Genomic DNA, 26,149 nt, shown 5'->3' with positions numbered 1-26,149 from the left:
TGTGGCGGATATGGAAGTTTCCTTTGGGGCCTTGGAGGGAGGTGAGGGGGGAGGTGTGGGCGCAAGTTTTGCACCTCCTGCGGTTGCAGAGGAAGGTGCCGGGAGTGGAGGTTGGGTTGGTGGGGGGTGTGGATCTGACGAGGGAGTCACGGAGGGAGTGGTCCAGCTCTGATCTCCAGCAGCTGCAGACCTCACTTTCTCCTCAATCGAAATTGTTCCACCCATAGTCACTTGAAGTGTGCAGCAAACAATAAGGTTGTCTGTGTGGGAGCGGAGAAGCAGCAACTGGGAGAGTGGATATGTAGCTGGGTCAGGTGTTAGATGCTGATCAGCTGAGGCTTTGGGTTAATGAAGCTATGGATTTGAAGATTGTCCCTCGTCCAATCAGAATCCTTTGGGCATTCAAGAATGCTTCTCCCGCTACACAGAACAAATCCCACTCTGTATAATGGTATTGAATTGCTGTGTGTGTGGTTACAAAGTACAATTAACATCCCGGTGTTACTTTCGGTCCGATACCTAAATTAGTACCTGAGGACATTGTACAGGCAGGCTAATTATCTGAAGGATGGTAGTAGACAGATGGGAGTCCATTCTGATTATATCTGTCAACAAGAAACATGATTTGGGAACCCTCGAGATGATTGTGGCTTTGTTTGCTGCGTGGTGTGCAGTGGCTCTGAATGACCAGGGGTAAGAGTCAGTCCTTAGCTAGTGCCAAGGGCAGCATTAGCCGCATCAGCTGCAGTCCAAAAACAAGAATATCAACACAGACGGAAGCCAGCCTCGCCTTGCTCTGTATCTGGTGGATAATAGGAAGGATACATTGGCATATTATTTCTAATTGCATTGCTTTTCGGAGAGGCTTGTTGCTTTGAAAGCTATTACGCTCCTGGATTGACTGCCCCTTTGCTGTGCTGAGGCCGGCCTGATTACATGGCCACATCCTGAGAGATTGAAATCTCCATGAATCCAGTTTTTAATCTGAAAGATCTAGTTGTGTTTAAGATGTACAACAGCAGTCAAACCACTCAACCTGCAACATTAGGGTCAGGTTTGATGCTTAGGGGATGGCAGCAGGATGTGAAGTCCTTTGAAGCTTATAACACACAGATGTACACTGCACAAATTACAACCTTTCCTTCGTGCATCTGTAATGATTTTTTTTCATTCTCCCAAAGCAACTTCATCCACCTGAATAAGGAGAGGAGTTTGCAACATTCCTAAAGCAACTATTTTGCTACTCTAGCTTTTTCAGCATTTCCTGAATTCATTTGCAGCCCATTTCATTAGACTATTTCCTGAGCAGTCACTGCACCAGCATCTTGAATACATATTGCTTTGAGTTTTAGTTACTAACAGGGGTCTAACAATAGCTCCATCAATTGGTGTGCCAGTTCCCCACTTTGACCTACACCCAGGACATCTTTGAGGAGGGGTCAGGGTAGCCAATGCACTTCAAGGATTATTGATGGGTCTTCATAGGGAGGCAGGGGCCTGCTGGTCCTAGCGCTGGACTGTTAATCCAGAGATCCAGGTAATGGGGTGGGGAATGGGGTTCGACTCCCACTGTGGTGGAATTTGAATTCAATAACAATCTGGACTTGAGAGTCTAATGATGCCCATGAAGCTCTTGTTGATTGCCGTTAAAAATCTATCCAGTTCACTAACGTTCTTTAGGAAAGGAAATTACCATTCTCAGCTGCTCTGGCCTACATATGACTCCAGACCCATAGCAATGCAGTTGACTCTTAACTGCCATCTGGGCAATTAGGGATGGGCATCAAATGCTAGCCCAGCCAGTGACACCCTCATCCCATGACTGAATTAAAAAAACACACAAAATTTAAGACTAACTAAAGGAGGACAACTGGGACACTACAGATTCCCGCAAGAGGCAGGGGCTAGTTTAACTGTTTGTGTGCAGCATCCTACCTATAGTCTGGGCTGAGTGGGGCTTGGGCATGTCCTGCTACAATCATATAGTGCCTTGGGTGAGACCACACATGAAGTATTGTATGCAGCTTTGATCACCGTATCTGACAAAGGATGTTCTGGCTTTGGAGAGAGTGCAAAGGTTTATCGCACCGATTCCTCGGATTGCAGGATTGATGTATGGAGAGAGATTAGGTCCATTAAGGCTATATTCACTGGAGTTTAGAAGAATGAAGGGGGATCTCTTGTAAGTCTGTACAATTCCAACAGGACTAGGCAGGGTAGAGGCAGGAAGGATGCCCCAATGACCAGGAAGACCAGGGATCACAGAACTAAGGATATGGAGTCAGCCATTTAGTACTGAGATGAAAAAAAATTCCTTCAGCCTGAGAGTATTGAGCCTATGAGGTTCTCTTCCACAAAGTAATGAGGCCAAAACATCGATGATTTTCAAGAAGGATCTAGTAATTAGGACTAAAAGGATCAATGCTGTAACAAGGTGTGATTGTATTGAATGGTGGAGCAGGCTCAAAGGGCCTAATAGCTTACTCTCACTCCTTTTATCTATGCTTCTATAACCAAAGATAACTTGGCTGGCCATAGGGAACGAACACATCGATTGTGCTCAACCTGCCATTGTGATGCTTCCCATTATTGGAGTGGGAGTGGCCATGACTGAGGCTTTAGCCTGAGAGAGGTAGGGCTGAAACCATTAAAGAGACTGGTTATTCTTGTACCTAAGCATGCTTTTAGGATCCCAGTTCCCCCTCAACCCATAATCCGTTCTAATTACTAGCATGCATCTCTTGTTTCTGCCCCTCCATTCCTTGCCATACTGTCTGTCTCATGAGTTGCAATCTGGCCAGATAGCGGAGGAGCAAATTACTGCAGATGCTGGAATCCGCACTGAAAACAAAAAAGTGCTAGCAGCATCCACGGAGAGAAAGCAAGCTAGCGTTGTCTAGATAACTCTGATGAAGAATCGTTGGACTGTAGGAGGAAGTCGAGGCACCCAGAGGAAAGCGACGCAGACACTGGGAGAATGCGCAAACTCCACACAGACAGTTACCAAGGGTGGAATCAAACCCAGATCCCTTACACCTTGAGGTAGCAACACTAACCCCGAGCCACCATGTCGTTTGTTATTAGCAAGCTCTTGATGCTGTTGTGTAAAGTATGTAGAAATCAAGTTTGACATCTCCAACTGATTGAGTGGCTATTGGAAATCACAGAAAATTGAAGCATTTCCTCATATTGACTTTCCAGTGGGACTAATGTCTCAAAGAAGGGAACAGCAGAATTTGATAAGTCCCAGATCTCAGTTTGGCTTCTCTTTCACGTGGAGCCTTTGTATCTGTCAGGAAATGAATAATGACCATGATGCAGCTTTAAAAAAAGCATGGGTCAAACCAGATACAATGGTGGCACCACAGAACAACATTTGAACAGATATTCAAACCTCAGCCAAGGAGAAGCCAGCAATTTTTGTCCAAAAAACACAAATCAATCTGTCTTCTTATAATCTTGTGATTCTCACTGGTGCTGTCTGAAAATACCATAAGACATAGGAGCAGAAATTGGGTCACTCAGCTCACTGTGTCTGCCCCACCATTCAATTATGGCTGGTAGGTTTCTCATTCCCATTCTTCCACTTTCTCCCCCTAACTCTTGATCCCCTTGATACTCAAGAATCTATCTCAGTCTTAAATATACTCAATGATCTGGCCTCCACAGCCTTCTGTGGCAATAAATTCCATAGATTCCCCACTCTCTGGCTGAAGAAGTTTCTCCTTATCTCTGTTCTAAAAGGTCTTCCTTTTAGTCTAAGGCTGTGCCCTTGGCACCTCGTCTCTCCTACCAATGGAAACATCTTCCCAACATCCACTCTGTCCAGGCCATTCAACATTCTGTAAGTTTCAAGTTGATCCCGTCATCTTTCTAAATGGAACTTCCTGCATTTATAACAAACCACCACTCACTGTGATACAAATATTTTAATACACGCACAATAAATCAGGTGGCACACATGTTTTGAAGGTCCTGAGGCTCACTTTAGAAGGGTGTTCAAAAATTCCAGCAGCACGTGTCCCTCACTTATGTTGGCTGGGAGACTAAGTTCTGAACTTGATAGTTCTGGCCAGTGTTACAATGGGGTGGCAAGGTGGCTCAGCAGTTAGCACTGCTGCCTCACAGCACCAGGGTCCCACGTTCAATTCCAGCCTCAGGTGACTGTCTGTGTGGAGTTTGCACATTCTCCCCCTATCATCCAGGTGCTCTGGTTTCCTCCCACAGTCCAAAGATGTGCAGGTCAGGTGCATTGCCCATGCTAAATTGCACATGGTGTGAGGTTAATTAGTCAGATGGAAATGGGTCTGGGTGGATTAGTCTTCAAAGGGTCAGTGTGGACTTGTTGGGCTGAAGGGCCTGTTCCCACACTCTAGGGAATCTAATTTAAAGGGCACTGGCAATTGGTGCTCGGCTAAGGTCAGCATGAAGGTCTTGTCTTCTCAAACTCGTCCTCTGCTTAAGTCACGTTGATCATCAGATTGAACGCACCAGCTGTTGTCTCTTTCTCCGGGAGAGCAACCCTACAGTCCTCTTGAACATTGGCGACTTTACTTTTACTGGTGATTGTCTACGTAAGAGGAGGTCAATGTCAGGAAGTGACATGTGTTCTTTAATGTTATGAACCTGGGAGGCTTTCCCATGATATCAGCTAAATCCTCTGTTTTATATGTAAGTAGGGTTTCTGTGTGGAAGTGAAACATCCCTACCTCTAGACCAGAAGGCCTGGATTCAAATTCCACTACTCCAGAGGTTTGTAATAACATCTCTAAACAGGTTGATTAGAAAATATTTATAAAACAGAGCAGTAAAAATGTTTAAAACATGCTATTTTGCAAAGAAGGGCTGGGGCCTGGGCTAATGACATCAATATTACCTAGCTTGCCTCTCACACATTGAAATGATGTGAGAAGAACCTGCCCCAATCTGATTAAATGCAAATGAGTAGTCAGCATAGGAGGTTTCAGTCACTTGTTATCAATATTTCAGTTTGTCTTTCGCCACTTCAAAAGATACCTGAAAATAATCGAACAAGAACTGCCTCCACGTAGGTCAAAAGAAAACTTCCAATTTCTGGGTGAAGATGGTTACAGTAAGATAAGGGAGATTAGAATGTGGTGCACAGGAAATTAGGTAACACAAGGAGGCGTGCCCTTTGAATTCAGAGAGTGCTGTCAGATCAGATTGAATCTTTTGACGATAAATACTCTCTCAGACCTTGAGCAGTGAAGTGAGCTTTGAAAGGTCACGATTGCACTGTTTACCACTAAAGCTATTTAATCTGATTTTTCCTTTCAGTCGTTTCTTCGTTTTTTTTCTGTTCCATGGACGTTGTAGTTATGCATCTGATTTGAACTTGAAGGACACAGCCTAGGGGACGAGCAGTTCAACCATCCATACATTTCCTGTGTCTCACTCACTGCTTGGTGCCCTGGGCTGCTCTAATTTTGTCTGTAGTTAAAGTCACTGGAGGCCAGACTGATTCCTGGCAGGACTGACTTATGAAGAGAGACTGGATCGGTTAGTACTATGTTCACTGGAGTTTAGAATATTGGTGAGAGGAGATCTCAGAGCCCTGTAAAATTCTAATAGCGTAGATGCAGCAAGGATGTTTCCAATGACCAGGGAGTCCAGAACCAGATGCCACAGTCTAAGTATGGAATAGACTATTTAGGATTGAGATTAGGAGAAATGTCTTCACCCAGAATGCGATGAGCCTGTGGAATTCTCAGCTGCAGAAAATGGTTGAGTTCAAAACATTGAACTTTTTAAAGAAGGAGTTAGATATAGCTCATAGGGCTAAAAAGATCAAAAGGTATGGGGTGAAAGTAGGAACAGGTTACTGAGTTGAATGATCTGTCATGATCATATTGAATGATGTCACAGGCTCAAAGGGCCAAATGGCCTTCGTCTGCTCCTCTTTTCTACATGTCTAAAGCATGACATCTGAGGCAAAGCATCCTCATGGTTTGGAGTAAAATGTGCAAGCAAAGGTAGGACATTCAGCCCATTGAATCTGCTCCACCATTCATATGGTCATGGCTGATCTGATAATCATCCATGTTATTTTCCTGCATTGCAAGACCTCCTTGAGGTGCAATCTAAAACATATAAAAGTTTAACATTATGTCTTAGTTTTATGTTTTAAAAATTTATGATTTGATCCTAAATGAGCAATTTTCCATATTTGATGGCTGCAGATTCAAACTTGAATTTGGAGATATACTGTCACTTCTGATGTGTACCTCAGTCTTCTTTGAAAACAAACTTAGATATAAATGATGCATACCTATGAAAATTGTTGGACGTACTCTTAATATCAATACATGCTACCTTCGTAAATCGGGCAAAGACATTGTAAATGTTTCCTCAATATTCCCATCAAACACAGCTGATTATCACTAGAACTATATTATATTAGATTAGATTACCTCCAGTATGGAAATAGGCCCTTTGGCCCAACAAGTCCACACCGACTCTCCGAAGAGTAACCCACCCAGACCCATTCCCCTACCCGGCAATTTAGCATGGCCAATTCACCTGACCTGCACATTTTTGGATTGTCGGAGGAAACCCACGCAGACAAGGGGAGAACGTGCAAACTCCACACAGTTGCTTGAGGCGCGAATTGATCCTGGCTCCCTGGCGCTGTGAGGCAGCAGTGCTAACCACTGAGCTACTGTGCCACCCCAAATATAATTCAAATACAATAAAATGATTTGAACAATGTTCTTCTCCATTTCCTGGTAGAACACTTCAAGATTAAAAAATAGAATGAGAATAGTTTTCAGGTAAGCTTCTCTCCTCCAACTCTTTGTTTGGATAAATGTAGGGATTAAAGAGTCCTTCATCAAGATGTTAGTTTATTTTTAGATCCATCCCTCACCATTGCTCTTCAGTCATGTCATCAGAAAGCACGCTTTAATGATACTGTTTAAAAACTTCCCATCCTCAAATAAAATTCACTCTTTCCCAGAACAGCTCACCCAACCTAACTCCATCGCTCATTCTTCAGTCCTAGAGTGTGATGTGATTGGGATTGGACTCTGCTGTACCAAGTTGAGAATTTGACACTGTACCATAAAGCCTGATTAAAGTCAAAGGTATTAACTGGATGCTTTGAACACACTGCATTGACACTGCTCTGGCAGGTCAAATGTGGTCAGATGATGTTGCTGGAAATCTAATATTGATTGTAAGAAGATATATTGCTAGATTAACAGCCATGATTTTGAAACAAAGATAGAAAGTGCTGAAAAAAACAGAATGTCTGTCATGATCTGTGAAGATAAAGAATGACTTCTGTCAAAGAGTTATACTCAAACGTTAAGACTGTCTCCTTCTTTACATATTCTTGACAGCACCAGTGTGTACCTATGTCATTTATCATTTTGTTTCAGATTTCCAGCATTTGCAAGCTTTTATCTACTGTACCCTTGATCTTTTCACCATCATATTTCTTCCTATCAAACAAACTGTTTCATGCGCCAGGATCTTTTCTTTACTTGAATCCTCTGTACGTGGTTTTCGAACTTGAAATGTTTAATCCCCTTTTCCCCAGTGCAGTGTGTTTCCTTCCTGAGTTTAGATGCTAGACTGATAATGTGTCAGTTTGTTTTGCATCCATCCCAGACTGATTCCAAGAGGGACCATCCCGATAAATGTTCTGTGCGTGCTTGGTTGACATTACCTTTCGGGAATGCGCTCTCTCTGTAGCAGCAATAAGACATCTGTGTTTTAAAAGAGTTTTGAGCATTATTCAATGCAAACTAATAATCTGGTGATGAAATACCCCAACTGGTCTTTTTGGCAGGACTGGAGTGACCCATTCCTCATTTTCCTCCCCCTCTCAATTTTCTCTCATCTGAAGGTACTGACTGTGCTATAATTCCCTAGCCACTAGAGTGCTGCAGTCCCTCACTGAAGGTCTATTCTTCATGTCTGTAATTAAAAAGTGCATGCCAAATGGTGTTTGACCACAAGGAGCTGTTGGGAGGATACAACATTTGAGCTGAATCCTGCCCTATCAGTCTACATTTGGCAGCCCAAAATTCTGCAACATCCCAAACTAGAAAACTAGGGTCATAGAATAATAGCCACAGGTCCATTGTAAACCCTATGGAATCAATGTTCTTCTTCAAATATATCATCTAGAAGAATACTGCTTGGGATATCAACTGTTTCTACACAACACACAGTAGCACTTTCAGTCAAACTAGCTCTTGATAGTACTTCACTATCCAAATTATTAATGTTAATAATCCAAATGTTAAAGTCAAATTTTAATGTTGTGTTGCTCAGTCCTATATTAACCATTATCTGAGAGCTCTTATGCAAGTTTCTATCCACAGATGATGATGTCACAAGCCTTCTTGCTGGCCGAGGTGCATTAATTGTTTGGAAATTTATTTCACATTCAATCTTTCATTGTAAGCATTTTTTTTATAATTAATTTTAACTAGAAAGGCACCAATGTTAACATCTCCAGCCTTCCATGCACTTTGGAGCACAGCAGCAGACACCATGACATCAACAAGTGACACGATGAATTAATGGTTGTTTCGAGGTGACAGGAATCATTGCTCAGTCCCAGTACATGGATGAGATTATGAGAAAATGAAATATCGTCCAGAGAATTGGACCTTGACATTCTGTGTATTAAAGACCTGGTGCATGGACCCTTCACCCACAATTGCTCTTTTATGGGATGAAGGTTCAGTCTAAAGATTAGGACATGCCTCTGATTAAAGCCATTCAATCTTCACCTCCACCTAACCCAACATGCACCAGTAAGTAAATGAGGTGAAATGGATACTTACTGAATGGACCAACTGAAACAAAGAAAAAAATAAAAAGCATACATGAGATGTTAAGGAAAATTCATGAATGAACTCATACACAAATGAACAGCATTAATGTTGGTTTAAACATGGAGAACAGCAAGAAACGTTAAATTTAGCTATTGATAAGGGACAAGTGATTTGCCATAGCAAGTGAATAGTTAGCACGTCAGTTCATTCCAAATAAATCCACTCAAATTACTGCTTCCAGGACTTTTTACACATTTACCAGCAGATCACTTAAGTGCAATAACTGAAAATGCTGCATCAAATCACTTGACCCATGTATTGAGCATGAAGCAAAATGCAAAGTAATCGTTAGGATTTAATTGCCATCACTTTTCAACTACTCACTGCCACATTCCCAGTGCTTTAAAATGTGTCATCATTTTCTTTTACAAATACAGAAAGGATGTGTCAGGGCAGCAGTGAGATGTGATGAATATCTCCTCAAATCAGACTGCGTTTAATTCACTTGTGTCTCCACGTTCATGAGTAATTGAGTCGGCCTCATTGCACGAAGACATTTATCACAACCTCATTGCTGCCTGTGACACATTCTATTCATAACTCGCCGCTTAAAATAATAATCTAGCAAATTTATGCTTTTATAACATCACAAGTGTGGAGAAATGATTTTAAAATTGCCATCATTCCCAGATGGTGTGCGTGAAATGAAACAGGAAACTGTAGATATGAGATGGTGTTTGACCTCTGTTGACCCACACCCATTTGGAAGAAAGGATGCTTCTTGATTTAGATTTGTTGGTATCATTTTGTCCCCTTCTTGCAGGAAGTCATTCTTTTTGCTGGGGTTTGGTTTCACTGGTTCCAAGCATGAGCTCAGACAGTCAGTGGTGCCAGATCTTAAAGGGTTCTTCTTCATTTGGATTGTGGACATTGCTGGCTGGACCAGCGTTTATTGTCCATCTCTAACTTCCCTTCAGAAGGTGGTGGTGAGCTGCCTTCTTGAACCGCTGTAGCCCATTTGGTATAGGTACCTCCACAGTGATGTTAAGGGAGGGAGCTCCAGGACTTTAAACCAAAGCTAAAAAGCTGAACCTTATCTGTCCCCCATCTAACCCAGATGGATAGTGGAGGCTAGTAATTGATTCAGAAGTTTTCTGACTGACTTTACCCAGGTCTGTAGTTACAATAAGTGCAGGTCTTGTACACCAGAATTGAATTTAGCATTTGCTGCTCCCTATGAACCTTACTCTGAACCGCTGTATTATGGGGGAAGAGCATGGATTGACTGAACTATGCACAGCTTCCTGAATTCCTCAGCTGAGGAGTGTTTGCTGGAACAGTGAACACCAGGACTTTGAGACAAGGAAATCAAAAATCTTTGCTCAAGAACATTTTAGAGAAGGCCATCTCAACTGAAGAGTTCACAAATTACTGGAGGTTGGATTTGTTAGGGAACAAAACATCCTTGGTTTTCTGTTTTTGGAGACAGTCCATAATTAAATAAACTGACTTGTTCACCTGTTAAGCGAATTGAAATCTATACCTCCTGCATCCATTTGGAAGCCTTGATGGCCTTTCAGTCACAGTCAAAAAGTGTGGTGCTGGAAAAGCACAGCTGGTCAGGCAGCATCCAAGGAGCAGGAGAGTTGACGTTTCGAGCCTAAGCTCTTCATTCTGAAGACTTTTTGGTGCTGATCTCCAGCATTTGCAATCCTCACTTTCTCCTGGCTGTTTAGTCACAGTTTCTCTAACACTTTCATTGAGGCAAAATCATCATACTTGTAATGGCCACCAATTACAAGTATGATGATTTCAAATCTTTCAAATGTAGTGTGGAGATGACAGTCATTCAACAGTGGGTGGGCATTAAAGCTCAGCTTGAAGTGGGCCCACGGGCACCCTCTAACAGTGGTCACAGGTCAGTCATTAGCAGTAAAGGACCCTGACTAATTTGTCAAGAAGAGTCATACCACACGCTGTTTCTCTCTCTGCTGCCAAACCTGCTAAGTTTACCCCACATTCTCTATGTTTGTTTGCCCTGGCTGATTAGCTTCTCTTCTAAAGCACAACATGACTGGGTGAGCAGAGATGTGGTAACTTACACAAGCTTGACATTCAGCTACTTCAGCAATCTAGAGCTAGGTAAGTCATTCAGTCTGAGGTGCATCACCTATTTTAAGATCCCTGAAACCAGCACACCTCCAAAGTGCTGTGGTCTGAGCTGCATTCAATGGGGATGGTACGGTCGTGTTGATGGAGTTAAATCAGCAAGTTGGAGAATTGAATTCAGTGAAAATTTGTGAATGATATGAATAAATGTTCCAAAAAAGGTGACGACTTTCTCAAAAGTGGTTATCTTAAAAGTTCAACCGTTACACCAGTGTCCTTTCAGAGCCTGAACCCCTATAATCCGACCTAATGTGACTCTATTCTGATTAACATTTCATCCTTTGAAGTGGCTTCGCACACAACCCAAAGTGTGTGAACAAACCATTTCAGGGCAACTAGGCACAGGGAATAAATGTAGACTTAGCAATGCCATTCCTGACCAGGAACCGGAAGCAAACTTCAATCACGGATCAGAGTTCCTGTGGCAAAACTTGCCCCTTTGTCCTTCTTTGACACAGTGCAACATTTTACCTGCGATCACTCCTGAAAAGGGTTTTGAAACATTTTACTAAGTTCAAGATGTTTTATCCATACTTGTTATTATGACCCCATTTATCAACAAACAAATGGCCAAATGAAAACTATTGATTTGCACTTTGAGAGTCACATTTAAAGCAGTTTTTTTTTAAAATCATGGCTTTGTGCGTGGGAAATATCATGTCTCATGAACTTGATTGAGTTTTTTTTTAAAAGTAACAAAGAGGATTGATGAGGGCAGATGGTAGACATGATCTGTATGGACTTCAGTAAGGCGTTCAACAAGGTTCCCCATGGGAGACTGGTTAGCAAGGTTAGATCTCACGGAATACAGGGAGAACTAGCCATTTGGATACAGAACTGACTCAAAAGGTAGAAGACAGAGGGTGGTGGTGGAGGGGTGTTTTTCAGACTGGAGGCTTGTGACCAGTGGAGTGCCACAAGGATCGGTGCAGGGTCCACTACTTTGTCATTTACATAAATGATTTGGTTGTGAGCATAAAAGGTATTGTTAGTAAGGTTACTGATGACAACAAAATTGGAGGTGTAGTGCACAGTGAAGGAGGTTACCTCAGATTACATCGGGATCTTGATCGGATGAGCCAATGGGCTGTGTGGCAGATGGAGTTTAATTTAAATAATTGCGAGGTGTTGCATTTTGGGAAGCCAAATCTTAGCAGGATCTATACGCTTAATGGTAAGGTCCTAAGAGTGTTGCTGAACAAAGAGACCTTGGAGTGCAGGTTCATAGCTCCTTGAAAGTAGATTCGCAGGTAGATAAGATAGTGAAGAAGGTGTTTGGTATGTTTTCCCTTATTGGTCAAAGAATTGAGTATAGGAGTTGGGAGGTCATGTTGCAGGTGCACAAGACATTGGTTAGGCCACTGTTGGAATATTGCGTGCAATTCTGGTCTCCTTCCTATCAGAAGGACGTTGTGAAACTTGAAAGGATTCAGAAAAGATTTACAAGGATGTTGCCAGGGTTGGAGGATTTGAGCTGTAGGGAGAGACTGAACAGGCTAGGGCTGTTTTCCCTGGAGTGTCAGTGGCTGAGGGGTGACCTTATAGAGGTTTACAAAATTATGAGGGGCATGGATAGGATAAATAGACAAAGTCTTTCCAAGGGAGTCCAGAACTAGAGGGCATAGGTTTAGGATGAGAGGGGAAAAGATTTGAAAGAGACCTAAGGGGCAACTTTTTCAGGTGGAGGGTGGTACTTGTATGGAATGAGCTGCCAGAGGAAGTGGTGGTGGCTGGTACAATTGCAACATTTAAAAGGCATCTGGACAGGAATATGAATAGGAAGGGTTCAGAGGGGTATGGGCCAGGTGCTGGAAAGTGGGACTAGATTGGTTTGGGATATCGGGTCAGCATAGGCAAGTTGGACCGAAGGGTCTGTTTCTGTGCTATACATCTCTATGACTATGATCTTCATAGTGAATTACCAATTGCGTGTGTTATTGGCCTGTTCTATACTGTCTTATTAATTGGCTAGTTTTATCTGCAGTTTATAGAAATCCTGCGTTCACAGATCACTTCCTGTCAGAGTGTTTCTGCTTATATTAAGATTGAGCCACATCAGCATTACAGGGAGAGTTGAACCACAATGTAATGTGTTTCATTTTGACCGTTTGACTGTTGCAATATCCCCTTTCACCTGATCCAGCCTGCCATGACGTTCACTCATAACAGAATGAGTGAAAACTGAAAACACAAATTTGTAAATCAGGAGCAGGAATCCCAGTTAGTTGAGAACCACCTCAGTTTACTGACCCTAACATCAATATAGTACTCTTTCCTGGGATTAGGCAGATCAACCTGCCTTACACATAGGGAAATATACTGACTGACCACATCACCAGGTAGTCTTATTTGATTTATATTGACTCAGGACAAGATCACATTAGCTGGTGGGCTTTGAAAGGCCACTTCAGTTGGCATCATAAGTTTATATGGAGATGGAGATTTCCCTTTCTTGAAGGACTTTAATAAGCCAGTGATCATTTATTTCTGATATTGGACTACACAGGATTGGAGTTACCAAATTCAGTTTTAAAACTTATTATGGTGGGATTTGTACTCGCAACCTTGTACTTAACACTCGCGTTCCATGACCCCAACACTACCGTGCCCTTAAGGCTATGGTCATTTTGGGAATAATTAAACATCAGCATTGTTCCCAGTTAAACAGGAATCAAGCTCCAACTCTTCCTCATGCTCAAATACTAGGCAGCACCTCCCAAAGCCTTGAGCTCTCCTGCCTGGAAGGACAAGAGAACACTACCACCATCTTTAGTTTCCCCTTAAAATTCCATACCATTCTGAGTTGAGGGACATACATTGCTACTCCTTATTGGCCAGTGGATCAAAACCTGGTAACGAAAAGCAGTGGAGAAGCACCTTCATCATAAGGGTCTACAACAATTTGAGAAAATGCAGCTCACCAAAGTCGTCGGGGACAACGAGGGATGGGTATTAAATACAAGCTTTGCTACAGATGTCTACATCTGAAAAATTAATTTAAAAAAGCAATCCAGTTCAAATGGCCAACCAAGGCGGGTAATAAAAATGAACACTTGGCTTGACAGTTTAGGATTTCCCTTTTTTTTTTGTCTCCGATATTCACTTCAGGCACACGGTAATAGGTGGTGCACTGCTGGTGAGTGAGTGACAATCAGTCAGTAAAGATAAAAACCACTGGAGCATCCCTTTATCCCTGACAATTGCACACTTTAGCACAAAAAAGGTTCAGTGGTAATTTTAAGGTTTGATTGGAGTGGGAGCAGAATTCCGCTCTCCAACAGATGAAAATGAATGAAATGGAGCACTTTGACATTGCTTCCTCACAGAAGGCCATTAAACTGGAAGGGACATTTTGTTTAGTTCTGACCTGACAGGTGAATCAAACCGAACCGTTTAGAGAGATGCAGACTCCTGCCATGCACCAGAAGAGCTTTTCTATTTACAGCAACAATCATTCGACACAAAGCAGCTTTCACATCTAACTAGCCCTGAAAAATTCAACTAAACTCATGGAGCAAGAAAAGCAGTATTCAATTATTGTAACCATTGGAAGATACTCAGCATTCTACCTTCATTCAAAAATACAATTAGGAAGGATGATTTCTTTTTAACAATTGAGCTTAATGGGATATCCAATCCAGCACAATCTCCAGTGAGGACTAAGAGAAGAATGTTTCCTGCTCCCTTGCCCAGGGGAGTGAATGAGGGTCACCTCATGATTCCCAATGGACCTTGGAAAATTTGACAACGATAGATTAGACTCCAATGAGATGGCCTATTAAATGGTCAAACCAGTAGCTTGACACAATGCCAGGGCTCATAAATCAAGAGACAAACTCTCCAGATACAGAAACATTACTTGACATTCATTGACTCTCAAGTCAAACCTGCATCAAATATGCTTTAAATTTTCACAATCCTTTTCTCTGCGATTCTGCTATCCACTGGGAATGTCAGCTCATTGACTCACTCCATCAAACACATTCTCAGATCAGAACATCACACTTGATGAATAGAACATTTCACGAAGGAAGCACATTCTCTGAATGCACTAGCCTTCAGTTCAAAAGGTTTCAACTCAAGGGCTCCTTACCGTGAACAGTCAGAGTGCCCGAGAACTCAACTTTACCCACACTGTTTTCTGCAATACAGGTGTACGTTCCTTCATCCTCACTGCCAACCCGTGCCAGCCGTAGGCTGTTGTCAGCCTGAATCTCAAACCTGCAGGAGACAGAAAGGAATTTCTTGGCTGCATTCTGTATAACTTGGTGCAAAATTAAATGAACGGCACAATTTCCAAACCTGGAAATGGACTAATTTTGAGTTTGTGAGAGAGTATGAAATGGACCTTCCTGAACTGATGCTCAATTTTACAGCTTTCCCAATCCTTTATTTCCATTAATTGATGTGGCTGATTACATCCTGGTGAGAAATGAGTGACATCCCAAATCTAAATTATCCCATTATTTCTCACTTTCCCCAATTCATTTGCCTCCCCTACTTCCTGCCTCAAATATGTATGTTTAATGTTGGAGTACGGACTCCCATATGCCAGCACCTCTTGGGCATCCTTCAGGTTTTTAGCTCGAACAATAGGCAACAATGAACGTGGGTGTAGAGGGCATTGTACCAATGGTAGACCCCGAATTTGACATCTGTACTCCAGCAGGGAGGTCACTGCACAGTGGTCAGGACTGAGAATCTTTCCTGATTTGCTTACAGCTGTCCCCATAATGAACCAAGAAATTTGCCACATCCTTTCCACTGGAGGGGAGGTGACCAGCACTGGGAAGAGATGGAATCTGACTCTCTGTGGTTCAGCATTTACCAATGAAACCAGCAGAGCCACATTAATGGCTTGTAGCTCTATCCAACAGGCTTTAAGACCAATGAGGTAAGCCCACTAAATATTGGAATGGTATCCACTCTGCTCATGAGAATGAAGAAAATGATATGAAACCTTCATGAACAAAACTGGCTTTACATGCAATTAGCACCAACTTCAATCCCTTGAGGACTGAACATCTTTTGACTGGGAACAATATGATATTATATAAGGCTCCATAATATTTGAATTTATCACCTTCCACGTGGCAGCTCTCCCTCTTCCTTGCGCCAACGAGTGGTTGGAACTGGGTCCCCATGCACCTCGCAGTGAAAATCCACCGTGTCGTCGACCAGGACCACTTGATTTATTGGACGCTTGATGAAGGTGGGCCGCTCTGTTGGATTAGTGAGGGAAGAATGAAAATCTGTACATAAGCAGCACAGAGCTCCACACAAAAAGGCAACAGGCGCACAGGGGCCAAAGAACTCACAGCATAGAGCTACAGACTGTGGGCTTCTAGGGCTTATTCGAACAACACATTTATGATGCCAATGCAAGAAGCTCAGGGAATGGATTTTTACCTCCACATATGGAGACAGGTATTGAGACTATTAGGCAATGTGTGTGGTATGCTCATTCTCCAGCACTGTCCTGGACCAGGCAATTTCTTTGGCAGGGGGTACACACACCCACTGAAGCATCAGAAACTAGAATGACTGTCTAGAGGTGTTTTCAGAAACATGTGAGGTAGGGAATGGATGAAATCAAAGGTTCAGACAGGCTTTAGACCCACCTTGAATGTCGAGCCACAGGCTGTCCTGTGAGAGGTTCTCCTTCTACATGGACCCAGCCCCTTTAGGCCATTTTCTAATTTGAATTTTGAAAATGGGGGTGCCCTCTCTCCTCCGAGCCACAGACTGTTGCTCCTCTGTTGAGAGAAATTCCTGTGAGCCCTCTAGACTCAAGAGCCCACCTGTTATGCCGAAGTGGCCAATTTGAAGAAAATCACTGTCAAATGACTATTTCCTACACAGATGAGAATGTAAATGCCATTCAATCTGAGGTCATGATGCTAAAGATAAAGTTCTGCCCTAAAGTTATGAGTGGACCCAATTCCCCAGAACTGCCATCTCAGACTGTCGCTCTCACCAGTTACTGTCTCGGTGCACTCTTACTCTGTGTTTCACAAGGAGCTGATAATGACATAATAAGTACATGCTGACTGTTCATGAGCAGTTCGAACATTGACAAGGCAGATCCTTTTCTGACTTATTTTGTTTCTTACTACCTAGTCAGGCAAATGCTGCTGTAAGAGCTTATGTTCTGTTAGAAGGTAGAAGTTTAGGAGTGGGCAAAAAAGGTACAAAATTCTACACTTCAGCTTAATGTTCAGTGAACTAAGTGGCACTGTTCGAAAATTAGGTGTCACACTTTCTTGAAAGATGAGGAGTCTTTTTCTCTCTCAAAGTGTTGCTCAACTTGGAACTCTCTGCCTCGGAAGGTGGAGAAAGTGGAGTCATTTGAAAGACAGATGGATAGGTTTTTCTTCTCAGGCAGGGGATTGAGGGTTCTCCTGTTTGGGTGAATGTGGGAGGTGGGAGGCAGGTGGGGGAGGGGGAAGATGGGAAAGTGCAATTTGAAACACAAAACACATCAGCCTTGATCATGTTGAGTAGCAGAGAGGCTCAGTGGTCTGATTCTGCTCCTATTTTGTATGGAAGGAAGAATAATTCAATGTTCTGTCAGTATCCCAAATGAGGTCACCCACCCTTGGAATCAAGCTTGGATAGAGACAGTTTACTTTCACACCAGATGAGGAACTGAGCAGCTTGAGTCACTGGGCATCTGTCTGACACTTTTGCTGCAGACATGCTATCCTGCAATATCTCCACACCCAAAGTTCTAGTATACCCCAATATATCATGTCTCCAGACTGTCATACACCACTTGCACCCTATGGCTTAGTGTACAATACCCCAATTTACCATGCCCACAAAGTGTATTAAATAGATATACACTATTCCCCAAAAGTATACCACACCCCATATATACTGTTCCCACACTGTAAAACACCCCATATATCATGTCCCCATTGTAGTAGACATCCCATATATCCTTTCCCCACAGCATACCATGTTCCAATATACCTCTGTCACCTCAATGCACTATCCTGAAACGCATTCTCCCCCTCCAGTGTACCACACTTCAGTATCTCCTATTCCTCAGTCTACTAGAACCCAATATTCTCTGCCAGATGAAGATGTTGTGCTAGGTACCCACACCCGAAGTCCCATCATCCTCCTGAGCTGATGTGATTAGATCTTTGATAGGAACCAACTCTATGAGTTGAGGTATTCTGCAAAGGTGGTTGTTTTGTCTTGAATGGTGTTAGGCGTGTAGTTGGAGCTGCATCCGTCCAGACAAGTGGGGAGTATTCCATCATACTCCTGATTTGTGTCCTTCAGATGGGAGACCGGCTTTGGGGAGCCAAGTACTGAGTTACTCACTGCAGGACACCTAGCCCCTGACCTGTTCTTGCACCCACAGTATTTATTTGGCTGGGCCAGTTCAGTCAATGGTAGCTCCCAGGATGTGGATGGTACTGCCCAGTGTACCACTGAGGCATACTGGCAAGACAACTCCAGACAGGCCTGCAGTTGTGGAAATATCATTGGCGTTGGGAACCTGGACTGCAAACAGCTCAAGTCTCCAATCAGTATGGCAATTCCTCACGACTGAACAGACAATGAAAGTATGAACTTGGATGAAGAACCATGAGGTGACTGGCATCCTTAGGACTACAAAGTCAAGTCTTCCAGAGAAGGGAGAAACCCAGGATGGGAGGTGTACGTGGGAGAGTAAGCAGTGTCCCCTGAGGCCTACAAGCACATTCCTGACAAGCCACATGCACAAAAGGCAAAATAAAAGGAGATTCACAAAACATTTACTTACCGAATACAACCAAGTCTGCAGGCTCACTGTCCCTTTCGCCCACCATGTTGGTAGCCACACAGACGTACATACCAGCATCAGCTTTTCTAGTGTTTGAGATCATCAGCTTTCCCCCTCGGATCTAGAGGAGAAAGTATCAAATCATAGCACCAGATACTTTCAGTTAAAGTCACCACAGTCTGGTTCATTCATCTGGCAGAGAATATTGGGTTGTAGTAGATTGAGTAACAGGATATATTAAAGTATCTTACACTGGAGGGAGAGAATATATTTCAGTGTAGCACATTGAGGTAACAAAGGTATATGGGAACATGCTATGCTGTGGGGAGAGGGTATATGGGATGTCTAACACAATGGGGACAGGATATATGGGGCGTGTCACAGTTTGGGAACAGAGTCTATGGGGTGTGGTATACTTTTGGGGAACAGCATATTGCTGTGTAGTACATTTTGTGGGCACGGTAAACTGGGGTATTGGTGTGAAACATTCTGGGGACATTTTATAGCAGAGAGTGGTTAACTGTGGTACAGGGTATCTGGGGTGGTATATTATGACAATGGCATGTAAATGGGTGGCACAGTGGCTCAGTGGTTAGCACTGCTACCTCAACAGGAACCAGGGTTCAATTCCTGCCTGGGGCAACTGTCTGTGTGGAGTTTGCACGTTCTCCCGGTGTCTGCGTAGGTTTCCTCAGGGTACTCCGGTTTCCTCCCACAGTCCAAAGATGTGCAGTTTAGGTGAATTGGCCATACTAAATTGCCCATTGTGTTAGGTGCATTAGTCAGGGGTAAATGTAGGGGAATGGGTCTGGGTGGGTTGCTCTTCAAAGTGTTAGTGTGAACTTATTGAGCCGAAGGGCCTGTTTCCACACTGTAGGGAATCTAATCTAATACTGAAAAGTCCCGAAAGCTACTTTGCTGAAACTTTACTCTGTGAAGTAGGCTAAATTGGGCAATTAAAAAATAGGGAGAAACATTAAAAGTTGCAGGAAATTAAACAAAAACAAACAAAATGGTTCAGGTGAAGCACCAACCTTTTAATATCAACTGCTCCGGAGATTGAGAGAGTGTATTACATGAGTTTCAGTCAGTTTAATAACAGTCTGTGACTTTGTTCACTGAAGAACTGCTTGCTCCTCATGCCTCAACATTTAACAGGTGATGGGAATGGAGTCTATGTGCAGTTCACCAGCATTCCCTGTCCATATCCTGTCACAGCGAGCACTCTGTGCTGTTAGACAGATCTTACCGTGATCCGCTCATCCTTGTCATTAACGAGGACGTTGTTTTTCTTCCAGGAGATGGTTGGCTCTGGATGCCCTCTGGGTGGGAGGCACTCCATCACAGCGGGCTCTCCCGCCGCCACCACAACATCACTGGGTGTTTGGCGGAAATCATCCCGCAGGACTATGAAAAGACAGTGAAAGAAAATCTTCATCAGTCAGGAGAGGAAGCCATTTTGCTTGAATTGACCCAATGCTGGTGATTTAAATCCAAAACATCACAAGAAGTCAGCTCCTGATTAATCCACCTACTGTCACCCCTTGCAACACACACCTATCAATTCAACTGCCACCAGTCACGGCTAATACAGGTAAATGCTTCATTACAGTGAAGGCTTTTAATGCTGGGGGGGGGGGGGGGGGGACCCAAATTACAATGAGAAAGAAAGGCGCTTGGATGGTAAGGCGATGAAGTACAAAACTGTGGTGAAAGACAGAAAAGGACCATCACTGAAGCTTGAACAAACACGATCAAGCAACAACTTGAATGTGTTCCAAGGGATAGAAGGCCAAAGGCATCAGAACTGACAGCCTTATCGAGCTGAATATCCTTGCTAAGCTTTACAAAAGTTCTTATCTTCCCACAATTCAAGCAGAAACACACACCTAGTCACACCAATATTAGTTAGACATCAGTGCAGTTATCCTGTGTCTTCCCTTGGCACCTTCTGTACAACGACCTGTTGTGTGATCGAGCCTTTGGCAGACTCCACTAAGAACAACACAGCTACAATATATAACAAGTAAAAATTTCATTCTATCAACATGATCGGACTAAAAACAGCCTAATCAGCATCTACTAAGTAATTCCTGTATTTATTCAGTCCCAAGCAGTTCCATTAAAGCTTGTAATGGCCCACATCACCCTTGATCTATGTACACATTAGTTTCTGCCTGCAAACTGCACCAAATTACACCAGCTCATTTTTCCCTCCTTTAGTAATTCAATTTGGTCTCTACTGATCTGAATTAATGAATATTCCCAGTCAGATGGATGGAAGATATGTCCATTACCCAAAGTAACAGCTAACTCTGCAGTCAGTCAAAAAACCATTGAGAGCACTAAAGTGGACTCATGGCTCCCAACCAGCATATATTACAAGAACAGAAGAGCATAGCAATTAATTAGATCCGTAGAACGTATTCCGAATATCTCCCCTGGGAGCTCTGGAAATACACCGGGGAGAGGAGGATTATCAATTCTGTGCAGCTTGGATGGAAAAAAGCAACAGATTCAATGTCAAAGCTGCTGCATCACTTCAAATGTCCCACTGGAACTTGACACCCGAGAATGCATGTCCACACTCTATTTTCTTTCCCCCCCAAACAGCATTTATCCTACACACTTTACAAAGCTACATTTGGACAAGATTGGAACCAAAGTTACAAATTTTAATATGGTATTTACAAAATACAGGGGAATGCTGCCAGGATCACAGTTCTGAAGGAGCAAGGGAATTATTAAAGGCAAAACATTGCTAGTATCCACAGTGAGCTGAAAATGTGTTGCTGGAAAAGCACAGCAGGTCAGGCAGCATCCAAGGAGGAGAATCGACATTTTGGGCATGAAGGGCTCATGCCTGATCTCCAGCATCTGCAGTCCTCACTTTCTCCTAGTATCCACAGTGAGCCAGGATGAAGGGACAATACTGTAAAATTAGGGCTATGATGTTTTATAAGCCTGTGCTGGGACTGCGGTTTCATTGTTGCTGCTCTATTATGACCTCAATCAATCTTTCACTCAGCACATCCAACTTCTGCCAACGTGTACCTTGACCCATATTGTCCATTTCACCTATTCTTGCTGAGCTATACTGAATTTGCTTATCTTCAACATTCAGCATAAAATCCTCCCCAAGTCTGCAAATCACCCCATTCTCTCACCCCACCCTAAGACATTCTCATTCTACCTTACATCTCATCCCAAACATCCAATTCTTGAGATTTTGAATTTCTGTCCACAGAAAGTTGTGTGTGTAGAGACAAGACTAGTTTCTATGTACATAACGAGTTTCACTCTCCGTAATTGAAATGCCCACTGCATGCAACAGCTCTGCGTTGTAGCTCTTTGTTTACTTCTCTGAATCCATACCCAGGCTTACCTAAATCGAGAAATGTGAATATGACCAGGAACCAGACTTACATAATCGGGACACAAAACAATTGAAAGCTAAATCTATCTCCCTTCACTTTGTCCATTTTGATAGAGTCTATCACCAACTCCATCATAGATTGTGAATTCCTTTCTTAAAATTCTTCATCGCCTCCTTTCTGTCTCCACTTTCACAAATATCTTTAAAAGGTGTTTTCTCCAGACGAGCCTTTGGTAACTCCAAATCAGGAATCTGGCCTCCTCTTCTCTCAGTGTCTAATTTTTCAATACTGTACAGACTATATTCCATATCAAATTCCTCACAAATATATCTTTTCTTCACACTCAATTCACTTCTCCAGCCAATATTCTCTGCCATAGATTTAATACAACACTTCACAGTTGAAATCCTCTGCATTACTAGTTATTTATTACAAATTGAAGAGTAGTACAAATTCTAGTTGAGTTGTTAATCTCTTGATGTGGTTGGAATGTGTCAGCAGCAAGCATTTCATTGACATTCAAGAAATATACACAGAAGAGGGTCACAGATAGAATACAAATGACCCAATGGGCTTCATGGTTTGAATTCTCAAATAATATCTTATGTTTTGAAATAATTTCTGGAGTCTAATGACATTTTAGGGTTTTGATGACAGTTACAAATGACCACTGAACCCAATGATTCGATTACTGACTTGCAACTACTCCCTTGAGCCTTTAATTGTACCTGATCACACTTCACAGTGTCATATTTCAATGCTGTGCATGGCTGTGTGTGTTAGAGGAAGACAGCAACAAAAAGCCATAATTAACTAAAATTTATCTTCGTGAATCAACAGAAATTAAGCCGTAGTTATTACAACCATAAAGTAATGATCATTATCATCTAGCTCCCAACACAAAAACATGACCTATGTTCTTCCCAGTGATGACTAGCACTAAAATTAATTCTCCTCTGTTGGCCCAGTGTGTCGTGACAATACTGTGTCCAGAAGTGCTCCAGAAAAAAAAATTCAGGGAAGGCTTGGCTGTCAGCAAACATTACCTTTTATTCAAAATGGCAAATACTAATTATGTACAGGACAACACTTCATACATGGCTTTTAAAGACAGCCACTCCCCAGTAATTATGTGATCTTACATCACATGCACTGAAGAATTAAACTATCTTATTTACAAATTCACATGAACATCCTATTAACCCTTTACACTACAGCTCCCACCAGGTCTCTCGTTACATTACTGACATCTCTTTATCCCACATCTCCAAACGCAAAATTAACTACAGAGGAGATAGGCCACTCATCACAGAATACCAAAAGGCAGACTTCTGCTTTTTTAAGATGTGTAATAAGGATTTCTACGTTCTCGGTCATTCAGGTTGTCAGGAATTAATTTGAAACAGATGCGTTGGATAGGTCATCTGGTCCTATCCAATTGGAAGCTTTGAAAGAGCCACAACCAAGCTTGGTCCATGTGTCTTAATGTACTAACATGAATTACCGTGCTGTGAAGGTCGCAGCTTGAGGACAATCATTGTGAGGAGGTGATGGCTCAGTGGTATTGTCACAGGACTGCTAATCCAGAGACCCAGGTAATGATCTCGAGACACAGGTTTGAATCCCACTATGGCAGATGGTGGAATGTGAAAGCGATAATGATGACCATGAGTCCATTGCTAATTGTTGAAAAAAATCCCATCTCATTCACTAATGTCCTTTAAAAAGGAAACTGCTGTCCTTACCTGATCTGGCCTACATGGGGCTTTTTGACTGTTAACTGCCTTCTGGTCAATTGGGGTTGGACAATGAATGTTGTCTGTGACACCCTCACCCCATGAATGAATAAAAAGAAACTAAACATCCCTGCACCGCAGACTAAAAACAAAATACATTATACTGCTGCATGCTGTAAGCCAGTGAGTAAAGAAAGCAAACAGGACAACAGAATTTCCATTAACCGGCAAAGCCGAGAAATTCAACTGCTTAACTACCATTGTGCTTACTATCGGTAACACGAAACCTAATGGCTGCAACATTCCATTTTCCACTCTTTACAAACAACCCAGAAATTGATTAGTCTCTTAAAACTTTTCTCTCTTTTTTTGGACCCTCTCCTAATTTCAAATCTACCAACATGTGAATTGTGTTATTACCTCTTCTTGTGTTTCATAACAAATAAATTCACTGTTTCCTTAACGCAAGAAAGCCTGGTTAAGGAGGTTCCTTTTACCACATAACTTCATTTGGTCTGGGAGAGAGGTATCCACAAGGGAGTATTTCTTTTTAATTACCATTGTTCTGTACATCCGAGGGGCAGGTGAATTTAGAAGAAGGTCAGTCACTTCATCACTCCTTACCCAGGAGCACATCAATGTGAGGTGTCTGATCTGGAACCAGAATGGACTAAGGGAATGTCGCCTGGGGACTGTTTGTAATGGAATGGAAAATAGCTGCTTCATAGAGAGGAAAGCATGGCAAGAGCAAGGGACCTCATTGTGTGCTTATTAAAACCGGAAGGTTTGTTTCTCCACAGAGAAAGATAAATGTAGAATTAATTTAGGTTTCATAAAAATATAGAAGATAAATCTATGACCAATCTCATGCTAACATTTTGGTCCAGAATGCAGCCATTGTTGGTTTTATTGATGGATTGGAGATTTAAACATAATTACTATTAACAGTCTCCCATAATGGATAAATTGAACTGAGTAGAAAAATATTTTTCAAGGAACCTGGAAAATTGTCGAGAAACCTGCTTCCAAACGAACTAAAAATGACTTCAGTCCTTTCCCATTATAATTCTTTAGCTTGCCACACTGGACCAATGTTTCCAGTCTCCTTCTGCATGATTACTTTTATCCCAGGATTTACAGTGTACCTTTCCTGAAAATGCCCTCTCAATTTGTGATGCTCATCCCTTTCTGGTGCCACCTCAAATCTTTATGTGAGGGGCATAGACTCGATACAGTCTGGACCATATCCAATCACAGAAGCATCACAGTCAACACTAAGATGGCGTCCCTCATTCACACACACGTACTGTCTACCAAGAATCAAGAGTTAGCAACTGTACATAGAAGGTTTGGTTGATTTCTCCCAGTCTCGCTGCACTAAGAGAGTCATTTCTAGTCATAGCATCACTTTAAATTCCCAAAAAGATAAATAAACAGAAATGGTTAACTTGCACATTTTGAGTCAAGCACCTCTGTTTAGCAACCTCTTGACTATATTATGGAGTGTGGGAGGCTGATTATTGGGTCTTTCCATTAATGCTAGCTAGGTTTGTTGATTGAATAGAGATAAAACAAACTGAAATACCTGAGGCTTATATTATGAAAACATGGTGGTCAAATACCTGGAATGCACTCAGCTTAATGGAGATTATTAAACGATTTGTGTATCTTAACGGAGGTTAGTGTAGAATGAGCAATATCATGACACTAGCATCACAAAGACTAATAAATTTTGAACAGAGTGCTGGAGAAACTCAGCAGGCCTAGCAACATCGGTGGAGAGAGAAATAGTGAAGTCAAGAGAGGGAAGGGAAGAGTAAGAGATGGATCAGGTGAGGGTGACAGAAGGATAGAAATTGGATCAGGTGGGGGTAATAAAAGGAGAGAAATTGGAAGCAAAAACAAAGATGTTTTCCAATTCTAGACACCAGCAGGAAGCAGCATCGATGATGTATTGAAAAATCGTTGATGTGACCCATGAGTAGAACTGGAACAAGGAATGTTCCACATACCCACAATGAACCAGGTATAGCTGGGACCATGTGGAGACATGGAGAAAGTGAGGCCGTTGGAGGAGAATTTGTTCAGAGTGAGAACACATTTAGTGAAGTGAAGGAGGATGGAGGATGGATGGGGACTGTTCAAGTTCCTTTTCAAAGAGGAAGTGGAGATCTTTCAGACCATCCGAGTGGGGGATGGACAGTAGGTGGGTTGTCAACCATTGTTTTTACCTGAGTTTTCATTTCTAACAAGTTTGTTTCTTGGTGCCGTCTGACT

The 26,149-nt window shown here is 42.4% G+C and overlaps 1 protein-coding gene across 6 annotated transcripts in view; it reads right to left on the bottom strand.

Annotated features, from left to right (window-relative positions):
* Positions 1–26,149, bottom strand: part of robo3 (roundabout, axon guidance receptor, homolog 3 (Drosophila)) — a 561,002-nt gene that overhangs the window by 155,588 nt on the left and 379,265 nt on the right. For 5 of the 6 annotated variants that reach the window (XM_043676839.1, XM_043676843.1, XM_043676840.1 and 2 more), the window contains exons 3-7: positions 20,009–20,166; positions 18,760–18,880; positions 16,063–16,201; positions 15,073–15,200; positions 8,820–8,831 (exon numbers count right to left, since the gene is read on the bottom strand). In XM_043676839.1, coding sequence (XP_043532774.1) covers positions 8,820–8,831; positions 15,073–15,200; positions 16,063–16,201; positions 18,760–18,880; positions 20,009–20,166 — 558 coding nt within the window. The remainder of the gene's footprint in view (positions 1–8,819; positions 8,832–15,072; positions 15,201–16,062; positions 16,202–18,759; positions 18,881–20,008; positions 20,167–26,149) is intronic. The other variant, XM_043676841.1, reaches the window with a different exon arrangement.

This window comes from Chiloscyllium plagiosum, chromosome 35 (assembly GCF_004010195.1).
Source record: "Chiloscyllium plagiosum isolate BGI_BamShark_2017 chromosome 35, ASM401019v2, whole genome shotgun sequence".
NCBI lineage: Eukaryota > Metazoa > Chordata > Chondrichthyes > Orectolobiformes > Hemiscylliidae > Chiloscyllium > Chiloscyllium plagiosum.
The sequence above is the reverse complement of the archived record's forward strand: the minus strand, read 5'-3'. Positions and strand labels throughout refer to the sequence as shown.